Source organism: Dipodomys spectabilis, unplaced genomic scaffold, assembly GCF_019054845.1.
Source record: "Dipodomys spectabilis isolate Male_0828 unplaced genomic scaffold, ASM1905484v1 ptg000375l, whole genome shotgun sequence".
NCBI classification, from domain to species: Eukaryota; Metazoa; Chordata; class Mammalia; order Rodentia; family Heteromyidae; genus Dipodomys; species Dipodomys spectabilis.
In genome coordinates, this window is record NW_024871052.1 from 1164029 (window position 1) to 1185134 (window position 21106).

General features: G+C 50.6%; 1 protein-coding gene across 1 annotated transcript; it reads left to right on the forward strand.

Annotated features, from left to right (window-relative positions):
• Positions 1-1360: 1360 nt before the first annotated feature.
• Catsper3 (cation channel sperm associated 3) lies at positions 1361-20518 on the forward strand. The gene is made up of 8 exons (XM_042667121.1): positions 1361-1458; positions 2891-3044; positions 10734-10973; positions 14999-15181; positions 16738-16878; positions 17458-17577; positions 19024-19178; positions 20422-20518. The coding sequence occupies exons 1-8, from the start codon at positions 1361-1363 to the stop codon at positions 20516-20518; spliced, it is 1188 nt and encodes a 395-aa protein (XP_042523055.1).
• Positions 20519-21106: the final 588 nt, after the last annotated feature.

The window sequence follows — 21106 nt, forward strand, 5'->3', positions numbered from 1 at the left end:
TGGATCATGAATGCCATCCCTTTGACCGTAATCCTCAGGGACTGTGTTTGATAACTGTGGAAACATGGAGGACGGGAAGAATCGTGGGGAGGGCTGGATGTGGCTCTTCTGGGCACATGGTTACCAATTAGCATCCATGTGAGGGTTTGACCCAAGTCTATGTGAAAGGTGTTGTATCTGCTGGAACTCATAAACTTTATACTAGGGAGAGGCAGAGAGCCTCCATCAGGTGGGGAAGTCAGGCAGACTGAATCTCCAGACTTGCTTCAAGTAACTGACTTTGCATCTTGAAAGAGACGTTGTCAAAGATGGAGGCCCCCGGGCGCTAGCCTGTTCCTGCCCCTTGTGTGATGATGGTGGTTTCTCTGATGTGGGAAGCTTTTGTTTTTCCTCCTCCTTCCTTCTGAACGATCATTAGAGAGGAATTAAACAGACATGACCTATGACCCCCTCAGATGACCTCCACAGATGATAAGCCAGGGCCAGCACAGTTTTTTCACAGTGTCTTTTTCTCAAGCGAAATTAATGGAAGTTCTGGAAATGGTAGTTAGCTTTCTGACTTGTTAGGGTTTAGGAACCCTGGATCAATAAGAATAAGTGGGGGGGGGGGGGGCGGTTCTTGATGATTTGGACAGAGGCGGAAAACAGTGTGGGCGGTTGAGGCGTCTGAGCACTAGCCTGACTTCCATCGGTGCGTGGAGCTACAGTGTGAGGATGGACGGGTCTACAGGCTTTCTAATCCCGGCCAGAACTACACTGTTGAACCTTGAGTTCTGTGAGATGCCCCTGCAACATGGAGACCCATTACAGTGTTCAGCTGTAATGTGTGGGTTGGTGTCTCAACCAGCTCCTTGGTCAGAAGAGGATTTCCCAAGCTGCCATGCCTGCTGACTGCTGGGGCTGGGATTACAGGCGTGCACCACATGCCCAGCTGTGTCCTGCTAGAGAAATGCCCTCCAGGCCGTGGGCCCGTGTGGGCTGCTGCTGCTGGAGCACATGTGGTCTTTGGGCTTCTCATGTCAGGATGCCCCGTGCCCACCTATCCAGGTGAAGAGATGGATGATTTGACTGGATCCTGGATACGCTCCTGACCTCTGATTTCCTGTTCCTTGCTTCTGCCCAGTCCGTATTCTTGCTGTACAGAAGCAACTACCATCAGTGAGAAGACGGATCCGAGGACAGGCCTGCAGACCAGTGGCCTCTGGAATGCCCAGGCAGTGACCTCATAAAGCAGAGATTCCCTTGGTGGACCCCTCTCTGCTGCCCCCTGGAGTCCAGACGGGAGGGATCCCTGAGCGGAGATTTTTTTTTTTTCAGTCACATGATCCAAAGTGAGGAGTCAAGCTTGAAAATTTGAACAATGACCCACCATGTGGACAAGGAATCTAGGAAAAAAGCTTCTGGTTCATTGTTACATATCGCATCTGAGGCTGTCCATTCAAGAATCAAGAATCTGAAGTAAATCACTCCCTCTGTTGCTAAGAATTGTGCTGAGGAGCCGGGCACCTGTGGTCACTCCTGTCATGCTAGACTTTCCTGCCTGGGTGGGCTTTGAACCTTGATCCTCAGATCTCAGCCTCCTGAGTAGCTAGGATGACAGGTGTTAGCCACTGGCGCCTGGCCTAGTGGTTTTTCTTAGATATTTTTTTTTTGTCCCGGGGCTTGAACTCAGGGCCTGGGTGCTGTCCTTCAGCCTTTCCACTCAAGGCTTTCACTTAAGCCACACCTCCACTTCTTGCTATTAGTTTTTCCTTATGGACTGAGAATATTTAATAGTGTTTACATTGTGTCCTTGTATTACCTGACAGTAGTCATCACTAAACAAAAATTGGTTGACTACACCGTCTACTGGCAGCTCATATCCGTCATCAGAGCTTCTCAGGAGACTGAGAGCTGAGGATCACAGTTCGAAGCCAGCCCAGACAGGAAAGTCCATGAGGCTCTTATCTCCAATTAGCCACCAAAAAGCCAGAAGCAGGGCTATGGGTTCAAGTGGTAGAGCATTACCCTTGAACGAAAGAGCTCGGGGGCAGTGCTCAGGCCCTGAGTTTAAGTTTCAGTACTGGAACACACAAAAAAAATTGACCCAGTGAATAAAGACAGAGGAGGGGCTGGGAAGGTGGCTCAGTGGTAGAGCGCTTGCCTCCCATGCATGAGGCCCTGGGTTCCATTCCTCAGTACCACATAAACAGAAAAAGCTGGAAGTGGCGCTGTGGCTCAAGTGGTAGAGCACTAGCCTTGAGCTGAAGAGCTGAGGGACAGCGCCCAGGCCCAGAGTTCAAGCCCCATGACAAATAAATAAAGACAGGATTCTTTGGCATAAGAACGAGGGAGGAAGCCCGGCACTGGTGGCTCACGCCTGTCATCCTAGCTACTCAGGACACTGAGATCTGAGGATCAAGGTTCAAAGCCAGCCCGGGCAAGGAAGTCCATGAGACTTTTTTTTTTTTTTTTTTGGTCAGTCGTGGGGCTTGAACTCTGGGCCTGAGCGCTGTCCCTCAGCCCTTCAGCTCAAGACAAGCACTCTACCACTTGAGCCACAGCGCCACTTCCTGTTTTCTGGTGGTGCATTGGAGATAAGAGTCTCATAGACTTTCCTGCCCAGGCTGGTTTTGAACCGTGATCCTCAGGATCTCAGCCTCTTGGGTAGCTAGGATGACAGGCGCGAGCCACTGGTGCCGGGCTCCATGAGACTCATCTCCAGAAAACCTTAAATGGTGCTTTGGCTCAAATGCTAGAGTGTTCTCCTTGACTGGAAAAAAAACAAAGGAGGGAGGAGGAGTTGCACGTGCATGTGTTTATGTTCCCTTGTCCCTCATCCCTTCGTTGGGTGTATTGTGGGAATGTAGCTCTCCTATGGTAACCAAACCTTCCCCTCCCCTTCTCCCAGGAGGCGAGACCATCAGTGCCAGGCGTTCATGAGGAAGGTCATAGGGAGCCGCATCTTCAGGACACTTATCATCACCACCATCTCCCTCAATGCCTTTTTCATGGTCTTGTGGACCAGTTATGACATCCGATACCGCTTGTTCAGGGTATTTGAGGTAAGCGGGAGGAGCAGGCCCGTTTTATTTCTGAAAATGTTGTAAGGTTTTGAAGGCATTTTTGGGGGGCCATTTTCCCATAGAGAAAAGAATCCTAAGGATTTTTTTTTTGGTCAGTCGTGGGGCCTGAACTCTGGGCCTGGGCGCTGTCCCTCAGCTCTTCAGCTCAAGGAGAGTGCTCTACCACTTGAGCCACAGCACCACGTCTAGCTTTTTCTGCTTATGTGGTGCTGAGGAATTGAACCAGGGCCTCATGCATGCAAGGCAAGCGCTCTACCACTGAGCCACCTTCCCAGCCCCCCTAAGGACTTTTAAAATATATTTTGAGCTGGGTGCCGGTGGCTCACACCTGTCATCCTAGCTACTCAGGAGGCTGAGATCTGAGGATCTCCATTCAAAGCCAGCCCAGGCAGGAAACTCCATGAAACTCCTATCTCCAATGAACCACCAGAAAACCGGAAGTAGCATTGTGGCTCAAGTGATAGAGCACCAGCTTTGAGAGAAAAAAAAAGCTCAGGGACAGTGCCTAGGACCTGAGTTCAAGTCCTAGGACTGGTGTGCACATGCACATGCATGCACGCACGTGCGCGTGCTCACACACACACACACACACACACACACACACATACACACACGATGGAAGAAACTGTAATGTGGCTAGTAAGGAAAAGGAAGTTATCAGATTTTGCTCTGGTAAAACTTTATGCCAAATGAAACAATGGAACCCTGGAGTGTTGACCGTAATCGCTCACATAAGAGGTAAAGGCAGGAGGTTTGTGAGTTCAAGCCCAGCCTAGGCTACCTAGTTAAGAACTGCTTCAAAAAAATTTTCTTGGGGCTGGGAAGGTGGCTGAGTGGGAGAGCGCTTGCCTTCCATGCATGAGGCCCTGGCTTTGATTCCTCAGCACCACATAAGCAGAAAAAGCTGGAAGTGGCACTGTGGCCCAAGTGGTAGAGTGCTAGCCTTGAGCCGAAGAGCTGTGGGACAGCGCCCAGGCCCTGAGTTTAGGCCCCATGACCGGACCCCCCCAAACATTTTTTTTTCTTTTAAATAATAACGAAGCAACGTATTTAAGATACTTCAGCACAGAAAATGTAAAGCAAGAAAATGAGAGCATCAAAAGTGACTGGCAGTACAGTGGAATCGAAACTGAAAATTTAGAAATAAGCTCAAATATCGATGGCCAGTTGGTTTTAGACAAGGCTGCCAAAGCCACTGGATGGAGGAAGAACAGTCTCCAACCTTCTCCATCTTCACCATTCTTCACCTTCTCTATGAGGATATCGAATTGTCCCAGCAAATTGTGTGAGTAATCCACAGGTACAAGAGTCGGGTTGGACCCCTCCCTCACACCATACATACAAATGAACCCCAAAGAAACCTGAACATGCCGGGCACCAGTGACTCACACCTATAATCCTAGCTGCTCAGGAGGCTGAGATCTGAGGATTGCAGCTCAAACCCAGCTGGGCAGGAAAGTCCGTGAGACTCTTATCTCCAATGAACCACCAGAAAACCAAAAGTGGCACTGTGGCTCAAGTGGTAGAGTGCTAGTCTTGAGCTGAAAAGCTCAGGGACAGCGCCCAGGCCCAGAGTTCAGGCCCCACAACTGACCAAAATAAGAAGAAAGGAAACACACACACTAAGTATAAGAGCTAAAACTCTTAGAAGAAAATACAGACCGTAATTGTAATCACCCTGGATTGGGTAAAGAGTAGAGGGGAAAATGAACACCTAGGCAAGAAAATAGAAAAATTAGGCTTGTCAACATTAAAATAATTTGTTTCATCCAAGAACACTCTTATTGTTGGGCATCAGTGGCTCATACCTGTAATTCTGACTATTCAGGAGTTTGAGATCTGAGGACCCAGGTTCAAAGCTAGACCAGGCAGGAAAGCCCCAGAAACTCTTATCTCCAATTAAACACCAAAAAGCTGGAAGTGGAGGTGTGGCTCTAGTGATAAAAGCACTAACCTTGAGCAGGAAAGCTCAAGGAAAGTGCCCAAACCTTGAGTTCAAGCCCCATTACCACCAGTACTACCAACAATAAAAACTCACAACAAAACAACCTAGATGGAAAAAGGAGTAAAGAACTTGAAAAGATAATTTCTCCAGAGATATTACAAATGGCCAATAAGCCTATGAAACAATTATCAGCATCACCAGTCCTTTGGGAAATGCAAATTAAAAACACAATGACAGGCCTTATAACTCTGTCTACTCAGGAGGCTTAGATCTGAGGATCATAGTTTAAAAAGCCAGCCCAGGCAGGAAAGTCTGTGAGACTCTTCTCTCCACTTAACCAATGACAGAACCAGAAGTAGTGGTGTGGCCCTCAAATGGTAGGGCACCAGCCTTGTGTAGAAGCAGCTAAGGGATACCACCCAGGCCCTGAATTCAAGCCCCACTACTAGTACAGCAAAACAAGACACAACAATGTACAATGTCTCACCCAATAGGATGACTGTTTGCTGTAGTTTTATAAACAAACGTTTGTGAAAACGGATGTGTGTTGCTTGTAAGAACGTCAAATGGTCCAAACACCATGGAGAGAAGGGGTTAAGCAGGTAAAAGATCTAGTCATCCTGCTTCTGTGTACATGGACAAAAGAACAGAAAGCAAGAATCCAACGGATGTTTGTGCCTCTGAGTACAGCAGCTTTATTTATAATAGGCAAAAGGTAAGAGCCACCCAGATGCCCACAAACATGAATGGATACACAGAAGTGATGCGTGCATAAGATGGACTGTTAACAAGGCTTTAAAAAGGAATTCGGATGAGCTACAATGTGGATGAGAACTTAAGTGAGAGCCAGACACAGAAGGACAAATGCTCTATGGTTACACTTACCTGAAGCACCTCGAATGGGCAACTTCATAGCAGAATACTTTGCCAGAGACTTGAGGGGTTGAGTGGAAAGTCTCTGATTGGGATAAAGAAGGCATGACACTGAATACACAATGCCACTTGATTGTACCTCTCCAAATATTTAAAAGGGTAAATTTTATACTATGTGTCTTACCTATTCACTACAATAAAAAAAACAAAAGGAGCCAGGCACTGGTATTTCATGCCTATAATCCCAGCTACTTAGGAGACTGAAATCTGAAGATCACAGTTCAAAGCCAGCTCTAGTAGTGAAGTCTGTGAGACTCTGATCTCCACTAAACTATCAAAAAAGGAAAAAGCCAGGAATGGAACTGTGGCTCAAGTGGAAAAGTGCTAGCCTTGAGCAAAAGAAGCTCAGGGACAGTGCCCAGGCCCCCCAAGTTCAAGTTCCAGGACCAGCACACACACACAAAGGAATTGGTACCCCAAACTTTAAAGTGGAAGAATTATATAGTATGTGAATTTTCTCAATTAAGTCAATAATTAACATCATGAAACATGCCTAAAATCTCAGCTTTCAGGAGACTGAGATAGGAGGATCATAAATTGAGGCAAGTCTGAATTTCATAGTAAGAACTTAACACAAACAAAACAACAACAAAAAACCCAAACCAACCAACCAATCAAAAAAAAACAAAAACAATAAAGGGATAAAACTCAATGGTAGAACACTTGCCTAGCTTAGATGTGAACATATACACATTCAATCTCCAGCACTGCCAGTATATATGTATATAGAGAGAATATATATAAACACATATATTCAGTACATATACAGATATACTGAAATCTTGGGAAAGGAGCAACAAGAGCAACAGGATAAAGTAAAACCAAAACTAGTAGAATGAAGGAAATAGCAAAAGTAAAAACAGAAACAGTAAAAATAAAAACAGACTCAAGTCATTCAAAGTACCTCTGGGCACTGATGGCTCACACCTATAATCCTAGCTACTCAGGAGGCTGAGATCTGAGGATCACAGTTCAAAGCCAACCAGGGCAGAAAAGTACCTATGAGACTTATTTCCAACTAACCACCAGAAAACCAGAAGGGGCGCCATGGCTCCAAGAGGTAGTGTTTAACCTTGAGTGGAAGAAGCTCAGGGACAGCGCCTAGGCCCTGAGTTCAAACCCCATGATGGGGGTGGCAGGGTGGGGGGGAGGGGAGGAAGAAAGGGCAGGGGGCCGGGAAGAACCAAGAAAGTCAAAAGTTAGATCTAGATCTAGTTCCAAAATAAGAAACTTTCTCCCTGAAACAATCAAAATAAGTAGAAGACCTGGATCACTTAAAAAAGGTAAGTACATAATATATATATATATATATTATACATGTATATAATTCTAATATAGTATATACTAAAATGATATATATATAACATAATACTTACAAATTTGAAAATCTAGCTGACACAATCTTACAAGGAAAAAAACCCCTCCAATAAACTTGGTGTGTCCATTTTTATGCCATACGAACTACAAATCATTGCCTTAGCAGCTTAAGATTTCTAGCTTCCTCCCTGACCAAAAAAAAAAAAAAGAAAAAGAAAGAAAGAAAGAAGGAAAGAAAGAAAGGGCCAGGTGCTGGTGGCTCACACCTGTCATCCTAGCTACTCAGGAGGCTGAGATCTGAGGATCACAGTTCAAAGCCAGCCTGGGCAGGAAAGTCCGTGAGACTCTTATCTCCAATAAACCACCAGAAAACCAGAAGTGGCGCTGTGGCTCAAGTGGTAGAGCGCTTGTCTTGAGCTGAAGAGCTGAGGGACAGCGCCCAGGCCCAGAGTTCAAGCCCCACAACCGACCAAAAAAAAAAACCAAAAAAACAAAAATAACCAAAACAAAGAAACAGCTTCCATCTAGCCTACAGTGGGTGGTTTTATGTGCGTGGAAGACACAGCGCTCTGCATACAAAGCCTCTGCATTGGTGGAGTGCGTCAGCCCACCTGCCGCACAGAGACAAGGCACACCGTGAAGCTAACTTAGCCATCAGACCAAGAATAACCAATGGCATTCTGAGAAAGGAACATGACACACCTGCATGCTCACACACGCGCTGCATGTGAAACTCCCAGTCTTCCTAACCTGTTCTTTTTCTTTTCTTTTTCTTTTATTTTTTATTGTGAAAATACCATACAGAGAGGTTACAATTACATGGGCAAGGTAATGAGTACATTTCTTATCAAGCATTGTTGCCTCCTCCTTTGTTTCCCCTTCCCATCCCTTCCTGTACCCCCTACCCCCCCATCACACACACCAAAGTTGTAAAGTTCGTTTTTCCATATAACGACTTGTACAACCTTTTCTTTTTCTTGGTTGGCCATGGGGTCTTGAACTCAGGGCCTGGACACTGTAAGTTTGTTTTTTTTGCTCGAGGCTAGCGTTCTACCACATCGAGCCACAGCACCACTTGTGTTTTTTTTTTTTTTGTCGGTCGTGGGGCTTGAACTCTGGGCCTGGGTGCTGTCCCTCAGCTCTTCAGCTCAAGGCGAGCGCTCTACCACTTGAGCTACAGTGCCACTTCCGGTTTTCTGGTGGTTTATTGGAGATAGGAGTCTCACGGTCTCTCCTGCCCGGGCTGGCTTTGAACCTCGATCCTCAGATCTCAGCCTCCTGAGTAGCTAGGATTACAGGCGTGAGCCACCAGCGCCCGGCAACCACTTGTGTTTTTTAAGTGGTTCGTTGGAACCTCGATCCTCAGATCTCAGCTTCCTGACTAGCAAGGGTTACAGGTATGATTCACCAGCGCCCAGCGACTGACCAGCTTTTTTGAAACCCCTTCCTTACTTTCCCTGGCTTATTCTCCTTCCTACCCAAATAGCATGCTTCTTGTGTGTTTTAGCATTTCTGGCTCCCCTCTAGGCTGTAGGTTTCTGGGGAGGTCGGGGGGGGGGGGCAGTGGGGAAGGGCACTTCTATGGCATCCATTAATTTCCCAGTTCCTAGAACTGCTTGCTTAGCACATGATTAGGCATTTGACCAGCAAAAGCTTGAGTGAGAGCTGATGTAAAAGTAAAAGGACTATAGATGGAGATGCATTGTAATAGCCAGGCGCTGGTGGCTCACGCCTCTCATCCCAGCTACTCAGGAGGCCGAGAACCTCAGGATCGCAGTTCAAAGCCAGCTGGGCAGGAAAGTCTGTGAGACTCTTATCTCCAATAAACTGCTAGAAAACCGGAAGTGGCACTGTGGCTCAAGTGGTAGAGTGCTCGCTTGGGCTGAAGAGCTCAGGGACAGCGCCCAAGCCCAGAGTTCAAGCCCCAGGAGCGACAAAAAAAAAGAAAAAAAGAAAAGATGCATTATAGTTATAATCAGAATTATTCAATGGTAACCCCTCTGTACAACTACTTAAAAATAATAAAAATTATGACTAAAAATACATATGGATGAAAGTATGGCTCAGGTGGTAGAGCATGAGGTACTGAGTTCAATACAAAAAAGAAAGGGAGGGAGCGAGGGAGGGAACGAAAGAGGTAGGGGGGGAAGAAAAAGATATCAAGTCTATTTATTTATTTCCTCCCTTTTTTTTTCCTGGTCCTAGGGCTTGGGTGCTGTCCCTGAGCCTCTTTGTGCTCAAGGCTAGCACTTTACCACTTGAGCCACAGCACCACTTCTAATTTTTTTGGTGGTTAATTAGAGCTACAAGTCTCACTGACTTTCCTCCCTGGGCTAGCTTTGAGCCACAGTCCTCAGATCTCAGCCTCCTGAATAGCTAGTATTACAGGTATGAGCTACCAATGTCTGGCTTGAAATTCCTTTTATTTGTTTATTTTTGACTATGCTTAGTCAAAACTGCATATAATAAGTCCAAAATATAAGGTGGACTTACTGTATATTCATGCTGAGAATGCTTGAAACCTTCTCTGGGGATCCTTATAGTCAGATGGTTTGATGTGTTGAGCATTGACTAGGGTCTGTTCTACCAATCCATCCATCCACCTATCCATCCGTCCACCCATCCACCCATCCACCCACCCACCAATCCATCCGTCCATCCACCCACCCATCCATTTATCCATTCATCCATCCACCCATCCATCCATTTATCCATTCATCCATCCATCCACCCATCCATCTATCCGTCCACCCATCCATCCACCCTCCATCCATCCATCCACCCACCCACCCATCCATCCATTCACCCACCCATCTATCCACCCATCCATCCATCCATCCATCCATCCATCCATCCATCTACCCCATCCACCCATCCATCCACCCATCCATCCATTTATCCATTCATCCATCCATCCACCCATCCATCTATCCGTCCACCCATCCATCCACGCTCCATCCATCCATCCACCCACCCACCCATCCATCCATTCACCCACCCATCTATCCACCCATCCATCCATCCATCCATCCATCCATCCATCCATCTACCCCATCCACCCATCCATCCATCCCCCTTTTCCATCCCCCATCCATCAATCCACCCATCCATACATCCATTCATTCATCCATACATCTACCCATCCATACATCCACCCTTTCCACCCACCTATCTATCCATCCACCCATCATCCATCTACCCCATCTGTCCACTTATCCATCCACTCACCCATCTATCCATCCATCCACCCATCCACCCACCCATCTACCCATCCATCCACTCATCTACCCATCCATCCACTTATTTATCCATTCAAAGTACCTGGGGTCCAGCCTAGCTCCAGGCTCAATGCCAGGAAAGGTACAGAAGGGGAGGAGAGTGAGACCCACCTCGAGGCCCTGGTGGGGATGGAGAGGGCCAGGATGTAGGGCTCCATGTTTGGTTTGATGTCTCCAACCCTGCCTTTCCTGCAGATCTCAGAAATCATCTTTGTGTCCATCTGCACCTCGGAGTTCTGCCTGAAAGTCTATGTGGACCCCCTCGACTACTGGAAGGACGGCTACAACCTGCTGGATGTAGTCATCCTCATCATCATCTTTATCCCCTACCTGCTCCGCAAGATCAAGGGCAAACACTACCGCTACCTCAACGTGGCGGACGGCATCCAGTCCCTGCGCATTCTCAAGCTCATCCCCTATAGCCGAGGGATCAGGGTGAGTGTTCAGGGCCTGAGGGCAGGGAAGAGGCCCACCAGCCTCGGAGGAAGTTACCAGCCCACTGCTGGCTTCCCCTTCCGGTGTGTGGCAGGTTGAGCCAGTATCATCTCAATTAATCTGAAAACAGTGCTAAGATAGGTGTTGGAAGCTCCACTTTACAGATGAATACCTTGAGGCCCAAGACCGTGGGGCAGTTAAATAGGGTCAGCTGACAGTTGAAAAGGTTTGAAAGGTATGTCCGACTACAGAGGTCATGTGATCCCCCCCCTTCCTGTGCTGAGGAGAGGCTGGCTCCCTCTTCCTTTCTCTTCCTCTCTCTTCTTCCTCCTTCTCCTCCTCCCCCTCCTCCTCTTCCTCTTCCTCCTCCTTCTCCTCTTCCTTCTCCTCCTCCTTTTTCTTCTTTCCTAGCTTCCATATGTCTGCTTTTTTTTTGGTCTGTTGTGGGTCTTGAACTCTGGGCCTGGGCACTGTCCCTCAGCTCTTCAGCTCAAGACGAGCGCTCTACCACTTGAGCCACAGCGCCACTTCTGGCTTTTTCTGCTTATGTGGTGCTGAGGAATCGAACCCAGGGCCTCATGCATGCGAGGCAAGCGCTCTACCGCTGAGCCACTTTCCCAGCCCCCATGTTCCGCTTTTATATCATTATTCATTTTATTTCTTTAAGTAGTCGTACAGAGGGTTTTAATATGTCAAGTTTAAGAGTACAAAGCAGGCTGGGAAGGTGGCTCAGCGGTAGAGTGCTTGCCTCGCATGCATGAAGCCCTGGGTTTGATTCCTCAGCACCACGTGAACAGAAAGTACTGAAAATGGTGCTGTGACAGAGTTGTTGCCTTGAGCAAAAGAAGCTCAGGAACAGTGCCCAGGCCCTGAGTTCAAGCCCCAGGACTGGGGAAAAAAAATGAGTACAAAGCATCTCGATCAATGTTTCCCCTTCTATAATTCTCTCCCAAACCCACTGGGCCACAGTGACTGACTTTCTGATAGTACAGATGACTTGTCTTACAGGCCTAGGCCTCTTCAGGCCTCGGTAACTTGGATCATATAGCTTGCTTCCTCCACTGGATAAAAGTGGGTGTTTTGGTGTTTGTTGGTCTTGGGGCCTCAAGTCAGGGCCTGGGTGCTGTCCCTGAGCAATTTTGGCTGAAGGCTAGCACTCTACCACTTTCAGCATCACTTCCATTTTTCTGGTGGTTCATTGGAGATAAGTCTTACAGACGTTCCTGCTCTGGGCTGGCTTTGAACCCCTGATCCTCAGATCTCAGCCTCCTAAGTAGCTAGGATGACAGGTGTGAGCCACCAGCGTCTGACTTGGCTAAAATTTGGTTGCTTCTCCCATTCCCTCTCTTCTCCTCTCTTTATTTTTTTTTCAACTCCCATTTATCTCCAGTTCTTGGGGGACAGTGTCATCTTTTCCATATTAAAAAAAAAAGCAAATAAAAGCACGTTGAACATCAAGTAGAAATCTGAAATGTAGATAGGACGAGGCAAAGGGCCAAAGGAAAAAGACAATAGTGAAATGAATAGACGCTACATCTCCCTCTCCCCCCAAAACAAAGATGGCAGAGGTATTGTTGCCTCTTCTCTGAGGTGACCCAGGCACTTGAACTGGGGGTAGCCTCTTAACTCCACTCCACCAAATTCCCCTGAAGTGCTGAGATTAGGGGGTGACTAGCCTTTCCTTGCCCCAGAAGCTTCCAGAACAAATCTTACCCTGTGCCAGGTCCACAGACAACTCTGTGGGGGAGCAGCCGTGGAGGAAGGGGCGGGGCCTGTGTGTTCATGCAGTCACTCTTTTCTTGCTTGCCTGTGTGTGTGTGTCTGTGTCTGTCTGTCTGTCTGTCTGTGTCTGTGTCCAGTCTTGCCTCTTCTTCCTTCCTTGTTCCTGGCCCATTTCTGGGCTGTTTCTTCCTTCTGTTGGCAGGAAGTGGCCTGCACAAGGTGGCTGGCCATTTCCCTGTCACTAGGTCCAGGGTTCATCCCCCCTGCTCCCTTCGTCCCTGCTTCCTGTGTCTCCCACCTGACCTCTCCCGGGTGTTGTTTTTCTTGGCCTGGCCCTTGGCGCTGTCTTCTCCGGACTGCAGCCTGCCCCCTCTCTCATCCCCTCTGCGTATTCTCTCGGGGCCATCTTTTCTGCTGCCTAGGACTCTTTGTGCCCCTCTCTGCCCACACACGTGCCCCAGCCCTGCCCGCACATGCCTGCACCTGGGATTTCCTCCTCTTCTGATGCAGGGTGTCCCAACCTTACAGGACTGCCCAACTCCTCTCAAATCCTGCTGTGTGGCCTCTGAAGTAATCATTGACCCCTCTGTGTCTTTTCTTTTGGTCGTGAGGCTTGAACTCTGGGCCTGGGTCCTGTCCCTCAGCTCTTCAGCTCAAGGCCAGCGCTCTACCACTTGAGCCACAGCACCACTTCCAGTTTTCTGGTGGTTTATTGGAGATAAGAGTCTCACAGACTTTCTTGCCCAGGCTGGCTTTGAACTGCGATCCTCAGATCTCAGCCTCCTGAGTAGCGAGGATGACAAGCATGAGCCACTGGCACCTAACCCTCTGTATCTTTTCTTTTTTTTTTTTGGGTCCGGTCATGGGGCCTGAACTCTGGGCCTGGGCACTGTCCCTCAACTCTTCAGCTCAAGGCTAGCGCTCTACCACAGTGCCACTTCCAGCTTTTTTTTTCTTTTTGCTTATGTGGTGCTGAGGAATCGAACCCAGGGCCTCATGCATTGCAAGGCAAGCGCTCTACCACCGAGCCACCTTCCCAGCCCGCAGCTCTCTGTATCTTTTCATCCCTGTTACCTGCAGCCATTGTTGGGCTCCTGTGATGGCCTCCCACACCTCCAAGCAACGCTTCCCTCCATGGCTGGGGGTTGGAGACTTCTCAGGGTACATCAAGTCACGATCCCCTTTTCTCCACACCCCTCCCCTTGTTGTTGGGGGGGGGGGGGGGTTAGGGATAGATGACCCTGTGTTCTCTCCTTGAAGGAAAGGTGATGAGTGCCTGAGGTGCTGGGTATCAGAGCTGGTGTCTAGTAGCAGCAGAAGTAAGGAAGGTGGACGGAAAACCAAACTGGAGCCAGGCACTGGTGGTCACGCCTGTCATCCTACTTGCGAGGTCTGAGGATCACAGTTAGAAGCCTGCCCCGGCAGGAATGTCTGTGAGACCATTATCTCCGATGAACCACCACAAAGCTGGAAGTGGAGCTCAAAGTGGTAGAGCGCTTGCCTTGAGTGAAAAAGCTAAGGGGTACCACCTAGGCCCTGAGTTCAAGCCCTAGGAGTGCGTATGAGCACACACACGCCCAGCGTGCGCACACAATTAGACAGACAGATAGATAGGTAGATAGATAGATACATATTTACATAGATACACACATAGATACATAGATAGATACATACTTACATAGATAGATACATAGATAGATACACACATAGACAGACAGACAGATAGACCTTCATGCACTCAATTGAGAGATTGTATCTGCTCTCTACAAGACTCTAGGTTTGGAGGCTCCATACACTGTTCCCCGGGTCTCAGCCAGCCCTATAGGGGGTGGTGAGACAATTGCCCCATTTCATAGCGGGGAAGGCTGAGGTCACAAGCTGAGGACCGGCCAGTGAAGGCCAGGCCCAGAGAAGGCCAGGCCCAGAAAGAGCGGGAAACCTATGCCTTGGAGCCCTCTCCATGGCCAATGCAGGGCAATTCCCAGACCCCTGGGCCTGGGGCCGAGCATTCGAGCCTGCTGCATCCTGGGATGACCACAGGGGCATCTGTGGTATGGACGGGAGGCCACCCCAGGCAGCTGAAGGCAGATGCTACTGCTGGACAGATGTGGCCCCCAGGACATACAAGTTCTGATCCACTTCATTCATTCATTCATTCATTCATTCATTCTGCCAGCACTCACTGGAGATCTCCCTGCCACCAGGGGCTAAGGACAGCTGTGTGCCCGGCAAAGGGGACCCCAGGCCTCTGAGCTGGCTCAGCCAGCCACGCATGCCTGATGACCGTATTCCCTTCCACGCAGACCCTCATCACGGCCGTGGGACAGACGGTCTACACTGTGGCCTCCGTGCTCACGCTACTCTTCATCCTCATGTACATCTTCTCCATCCTGGGCTTCTGCCTGTTCGGAGTCTCGGACAAGGGCGACCTGGATAACTGGGGCAATCTGGCCGTGGCTTTCTTCACCCTCTTCAGCTTGGCCACGGTACTGTTGAAGAGCAGGGCGGTGGGCAGGGCCCCGGAGCAGGGAGACCGTGCAGATCTGCAGGGCTGCAGGGAGACCATGCAGATCTGCAGGGCTGCAGGGCGGGAATGGGGGGGGGAGGTGGTCCTTCCCCCTGGTCTGGGCATTCCATTGATTCTGGGGTCACTGAGAACTGGTACCCTGGGACCCCGCAGGCCGGCGGGTGAGGAGAGAGCTAGTGCTGTCTCTAATCCTGGGACCTCTTTAAGTCATTTCCACACGTGGTACTGGGTCCTAAGTCTTCTCACACGATGCTCCCTTTGGATGAAGTTATAAATGAGACTCGTAGCACAAAGCCTTTTTGAAAATGGACTGGCACAAAGCCACCCAGGAGAAGTCTGCAGAGCCAAGTCCTGAAGTCTTTAGGCTCAGTGGGAGTCCTAAAGAATGGAGTATTGTTCTTGTTGTTTCTTTACTTTTTTTTTTTTCCTGGTGGTTCTGGGGCTGGAACTCAGGTCCCAGGCACTATCCTTGAGCCTCTTTGTGCTCAAGGCTAGTACTGTACTGTTTGAGCCACAACTCCACATCTGGCTTTTTCTTTTCTTTTTTTTTTTTGGTCGGTCGTGGGGCTTGAACTCTGAGCCTGGGCGCTGTCCTTCAGCTCTTCAGCTCAAGGCAAGCACTCTACCACTTGAGCTACAGCGCCACTTCCGGTTTTCTGGTGGTTTATTGGAGATAGGAGTCTCACAGTCTTTCCTGCCCGGGCTGGCTTTGAACTGCGATCCTCAGATCTCAGCCTCCTGAGTAGCTAGGATTACAGGCGTGAGCCACCAGCGCCCAGCACATCTGGCTTTTTCTGAGTAGTTTATTGATGATAAGAGTCTCATAGATGTTCCTGGCCGGGCTGGCTTTGAACCATGATCCTCAGCTCTCAGCCTCCTGAGTAGCTAGGATGACAAATGTGAGCCACAGGTGCTTGGTGGCTCCTCCTCCTCCTCCTCCTCCCCCTCCTCCCCCTCCTCCTCCTCCTCCTCCTCCTCCTCCCCCCCTCCTCCTCCCCCTCCTCCTCCTCCTCCTCCTCCTCTCTCTCCCCCTCCTCCTGCTCCTCCTCCTCCTCCTCCCCCTTCTCCTCCTCCTCCTCCCCCTCCCCCTCCTCCTCCTCCTCCTCTTCCTCCTCCTCCCCCTCCTCCTCCTCCTCCCCCTCCTCCCCTTCCTCCTCCTCCTTATCCATCTACAACCAGGACTCAAACTCGGTATCTTATGCTTTCGCTCATTGGCTGATGTCCTACGCCTGAGCCACGCCTCCAACTCCATTCATTGTTTTGTTTTGCTTATTTCTTTTCAAGGTGGGCTGGTAAGGGATAATGTCTTTGGGGAGAAAATGGGAGATTTTTGAGAATAGAGTCTGCAGGGGGTTGGGGATGGCTCCGGACGCTGGGCTGGGAGGGGCCAAGCAGGTCTAGAAGCAGTGGCAGCTCCTTGTCAGCCCCCAGCCACACCCCCTACTAGCAGGGGTGAGACCCAGGCGCTACTGTCCTGGGCCTTGGCACTCAACATGACCCTCTCTGCCTGAGCAGGTCGACGGATGGACAAACCTGCAAGAAGAGTTGGACAACCAGAACTTCCTGGTGAGCCGCATCTTCACCATCACCTTCATCCTGCTGGCCTCCTTCATCTTCCTCAACATGTTTGTGGGGGTGATGATAATGCATACCGAGGTGAGGCTGTGCTCCCGGAGAGGGATGTGGGGGAGAGGGGTCAGGCCACGGGGGAGGCCAAGTCTCCGGATGGGATGTGGAGGTGGACAAAAATGGGTCCCTCAATGGATGCTGGGGGCTCACGCCTGTCATCCCAGCTACTCAGGAGGCTGAGATCTGAGGATCACAGTTCAAGGCCAGCCCGGGCAGGAAAGTCTTTATCTCCAGTGAACCACCAGAAAACCAGAAGTGGCACTGTGGCTCAAAGCATAGAGTGCCAGCCTTGAGTGATAAAGCTAAGGGAGAGTTCAAGGCCCTGAGTTCAAGTCCCATTATACACACACACACACACACACACACACACACACACACACAGAGATCACTAGATGGGTCCTTCTCACCCTCACGGCCCTTTTCTCTAAACGTCTGCCTTTGCTCGAAGCAGAGTTAAGCTGGGGAAGCCAACACAGCCATTGTTGGCAGCTTGAGTTGGGAGCTGTGGACAGATTTTCCTGCTAGGCTAGGCAGGGAGAGGGAGACCAGGAGAGGGGACAGTGGGCAGGGGAAGCTGCCCCTCACCGCCAGCCTCTGGCTCTCTAGGACTCCATCAAGAAGTTTAAGCGCGAGCTCATGATCGAGCGGCACACAACCATGATGGAGGAGAAGCAGGTGATCCTGCGGCGGCAGCAGGAGAGGGTCAGTAGGCTGATCCAGACGCAGGTGAGTCACCCACGGGCAGGGGGTACACGCAGCGGCGGCTGAGGGAATGGCCGGGGAAGTGGCGGCGGAGGGCAGGCAGAGGACAGGGGCCTCAGATCCGGGTGGCTCTAGGTACAGCAGGTATCTTTCCTTTGTATTTTCCACACCAAGCTTTGCTTTCTGTAGTCTTGAGTGTCTCCAAGCTACAATTGGGGTGTTAAATGTGGTCATTATTCTGCCCACTCCTTTGTGCGCAGAATTCTACTGGGATGCTTTTTTTTGGGGGGGGCGGGGGAGAAGAAAGGGGGCAGTCCTGGGGCTTAAACTCACGTTCTGGATGTTGTCCCTGAGCTTTTGTGCTCAAGGCTAGTGCTTTGCCACGCGAGCCACAGCTCCACTTCTGGCTTTTTGGTGGTTAATTGCAAGTGTCTTAGGGACTTTCAGGTCCAGGCTCAAACTGTGATCCTCAGAGCTCAGCCTCATGACAGGCTACAGGGTCTTTTGGGCCCTGGGCTGGGGCTGCTCAGGGCTCACCTGGTTCCAGAGGCCCTGGCGGGTGGCACTCATCCTGAGCTTCCCAGCTGTCGAAAACCAGAGCAGGAGTGGCCATGTCTGTGCCGCCTGGGTGTGGCTTCCCTTTTCTTCCTGAGTGTGCTCGGTCCAGCTGTGGCCGCCCTGCCGAGTCCCCTCGCCACCAGAACAGCCCTCCTGTGCCTCTCCAGGGTGGAGACGTCTGTCTAGACCATACCCAAGGGGCTGTACGGGGCCCTCACAGGTGCCTCAGTTTACCCCTGGCCTCCTGTATTTAGGGCTGGTGGCTCACGATGCTGCCTCATCCATGAGAGATTCAGAAGGGTCAGGATAAACTTCTGGGGTGTATTGTAGAGGATTCCCCAGATCTCTGGGTATCTTAGCCGTGTGTGTGTGTGTGTGTGTGTGTGTGTGTGTGTGTGTGTGTGTGTGTGTGTGTGTGTGTGTGTGTGTGTGTGTGTGTGTGTGTGTGTGTGTGTGTGTGTGTGTGTCCTGAGTCTTTTTTCTTTTTGTTGGTCATGGGGCCTGAACTCCTGGCCTGGGCGCTGTCCCTCAGCTCTTCAGCTCAAGGCGAGCGCTCTACCACTTGAGCCACAGCGCCACTTCCGGTTTTCTGGTGGTTCATTGGAGATAAAAGTCATGAATGTTCCTGCCTAGGTTGGCTTTGAACCGTGATCCTCAGATCTCAGTCCCCTGAGTAGCTAGGATTGCAGGCGTGAGCCACCCTGGCTTGTCCCTGACCTTTTTCACCTCCAAGGTTTTTTTTTTTGTTTGTTTGTTTTTTAATTAGAGGTGAGTATGTCCTGGACTTTCCTGTCCGCGGCTGGCTTTGAACCTCGATTCTCAGACCTCAGCCTCCTAGGGAGCTAGGGTGACAGCTGTCACTGAGCTTTAGCATTCCTTGTCCCCGTTCTCATGTCTCTCTTCCTTCTCTAGAAAAGCTCCAACAAGAGTTTTGGCGAGTTGGTGGAGAACTTCAAGAAGACGCTGCAGCACACGGACCCCATGGTGCTGGATGACTTCGGCACTAGTCTGTCCTTCATTGACATCTACCTGTCCACCCTGGACAATCAGGACATCACCATCAACAAGTCAGTCCTGAGGGGCTGGGGGCGTGGCTCAAGCAGTGCAGCGCCTGGCTAGCAAGCTTCAGGCCCTGGGCTCAGACCCTGGTCCCGAGAAACAAACACAAGAGTCAGCCCCAGCCTTTTCCCGTGCCCCGGACTTGGAGGTTGGGGAGGTGTCTAGGGCTAAACCCTTCCCGGAGAACAAGGGGTTTGATGACAGGTTTAGGGGAGCTGGGGGGACCCTAGGGGCTGTGTGCTGAACAGGCAGGCCTGCGGCTGGGGCGCCCTGCATCTCCCTACTCCTCCCCCTTCTCAGGGGGCAGAAAGAGGGGTGCTGGGTAGCTAGTGGGGAGCCCTAGCCTGGTGCTGCCACTATCTTCCAGTGTGACCTTGGACTGGTCAGAGCCCCTTTCCCAACCTGTCCCACGACAGCCACTGTGTCGATGACACAATGGTAAAGTATGTAAGGCTCTAGACCCGGGCGCTGTCCTGCGCTCTTCAGCTCAAGTCCAGAGCTCTACCACTTGAGCCACAGCGCCACTTCCGGTTTTCTGGTGGTTCATGGGAGATCAGAGTCTCATGAACTTTCCTGCCTGGGCTGGCTTTGAACTATGATCCTCAGATCTCAGCCTCCCGAGTAGCTAGGATGACAGGTGTGAGCCACTGGCGCCCGGCTCTCAGTGGACTTTTTTAATGTGAGAGCCCCTTGGAGAGTTTTGGGGACTGGAGAAACGTAAAGGAAGAAGGAAGCAGGGAAGGCCCGCTTTTGTCTTCCATGTGGAGCAGGCTGTATCTGTCACACCACACAGTTCCTAAAGCAGTCCAGGGATCTGTCTCCTACCTGATACACGGGGTAACTTAATGCATGCCCAGCCCCTGCCTCCTGCCCAGTGCCAGCCCACCGCCTCTGACTCTCAAGACCTCACTCCAAGCCAGGTGCCTGTGGCTCACACCTGTCATCCTAGCTCCTCAGGAGGCTGAGATCTGAGGATCTCGGTTCAAAGCCAGCCTGGACAAGAAAGTCCGTGAGACTCTGATCTCCAATGAACCATGAGAAAACTGGAAGTGGCGCTGTGGCTCCAGTGGCAGAGCGCTCGCCTTGAGCTGAAGAGCTGAGGGACAGCGCCCAGGCCCAGAGTTTAAGCCCCATGACAAATAAAACACCTTACTCCAGTCTGATCCCACACCTGCCAGGTGTATGTTGTGGTGGGGCCGGCCTGCAACCCGCTGCCCGGCCTCAGGTGTCCCCTCTCGCTTCACCTTCCAGGCTTCAAGAGCTCTACTATGAGATCGTGAACGTGCTGGCCCTGATGCTCGAGGACCTGCCTGAGGATACCTCTGACATGTTAGACACCTTTGATTAGAAGTCCCTCCAAAGCCACGACAACCCCATTAAAACACAGCTTTTCAGAGCTGGCCTCTGCGGGCTTGCTATGATGTCAGGGGGTGGGGGGGCTTCCCTGCCTGTGGGAACTGGGGGTGCCTATGAAATCTGACTCCCTGGGACCCCACCCATGATGTAGCCCACAAAGGCAGGGGAAGAGGGAAGCTCAGACTCCACATGACCAGGGGTTATGATGGTACCAAGGCTCCCCAGATCTGCCCCTGAGGACCCAGCAGGCTCCTGAGGAAGCTGCTGGAGGGCCTCAAGCTGAGAATGGTTCCCAGCACCCATTGCAAGCTGGGGACTCAGGCCTGTCATCCTAGCCACTCAGGAGGCTGAGATCTGAGGATCGTGGTTCAAAGCCAGCCTGGGCAGAAAAGTCCGGGAGACTCTGATCGCCATTGAACCAGCAGAGAACCAGAAGTGGAGCTGGGAGTGCTAGCCTTGAGCAAAAAAATAAAACAAACTCAGAGACTTCACCCAGCCCCGAAACCCAAGCCCATAGAGACGGGGGGGGGGGGGGGGGGGACGACTCTGGGATGTGATCCGTGTGAGCACCCAACACCTG

Excerpts from the sequence above, each read along its gene's own strand:
- Catsper3 (XM_042667121.1), top strand. The coding sequence starts at position 1,361 with ATGACCCACCATGTGGACAAGGAATCTAGGAAAAAAGCTTCTGGTTCA. Across the intron at positions 10,974-14,998 it reads CCTATAGCCGAGGGATCAGG|ACCCTCATCACGGCCGTGGG; the intron begins GTGAGTGTTCAG and ends CCTTCCACGCAG. Across the intron at positions 19,179-20,421 it reads CAGGACATCACCATCAACAA|GCTTCAAGAGCTCTACTATG; the intron begins GTCAGTCCTGAG and ends TTCACCTTCCAG.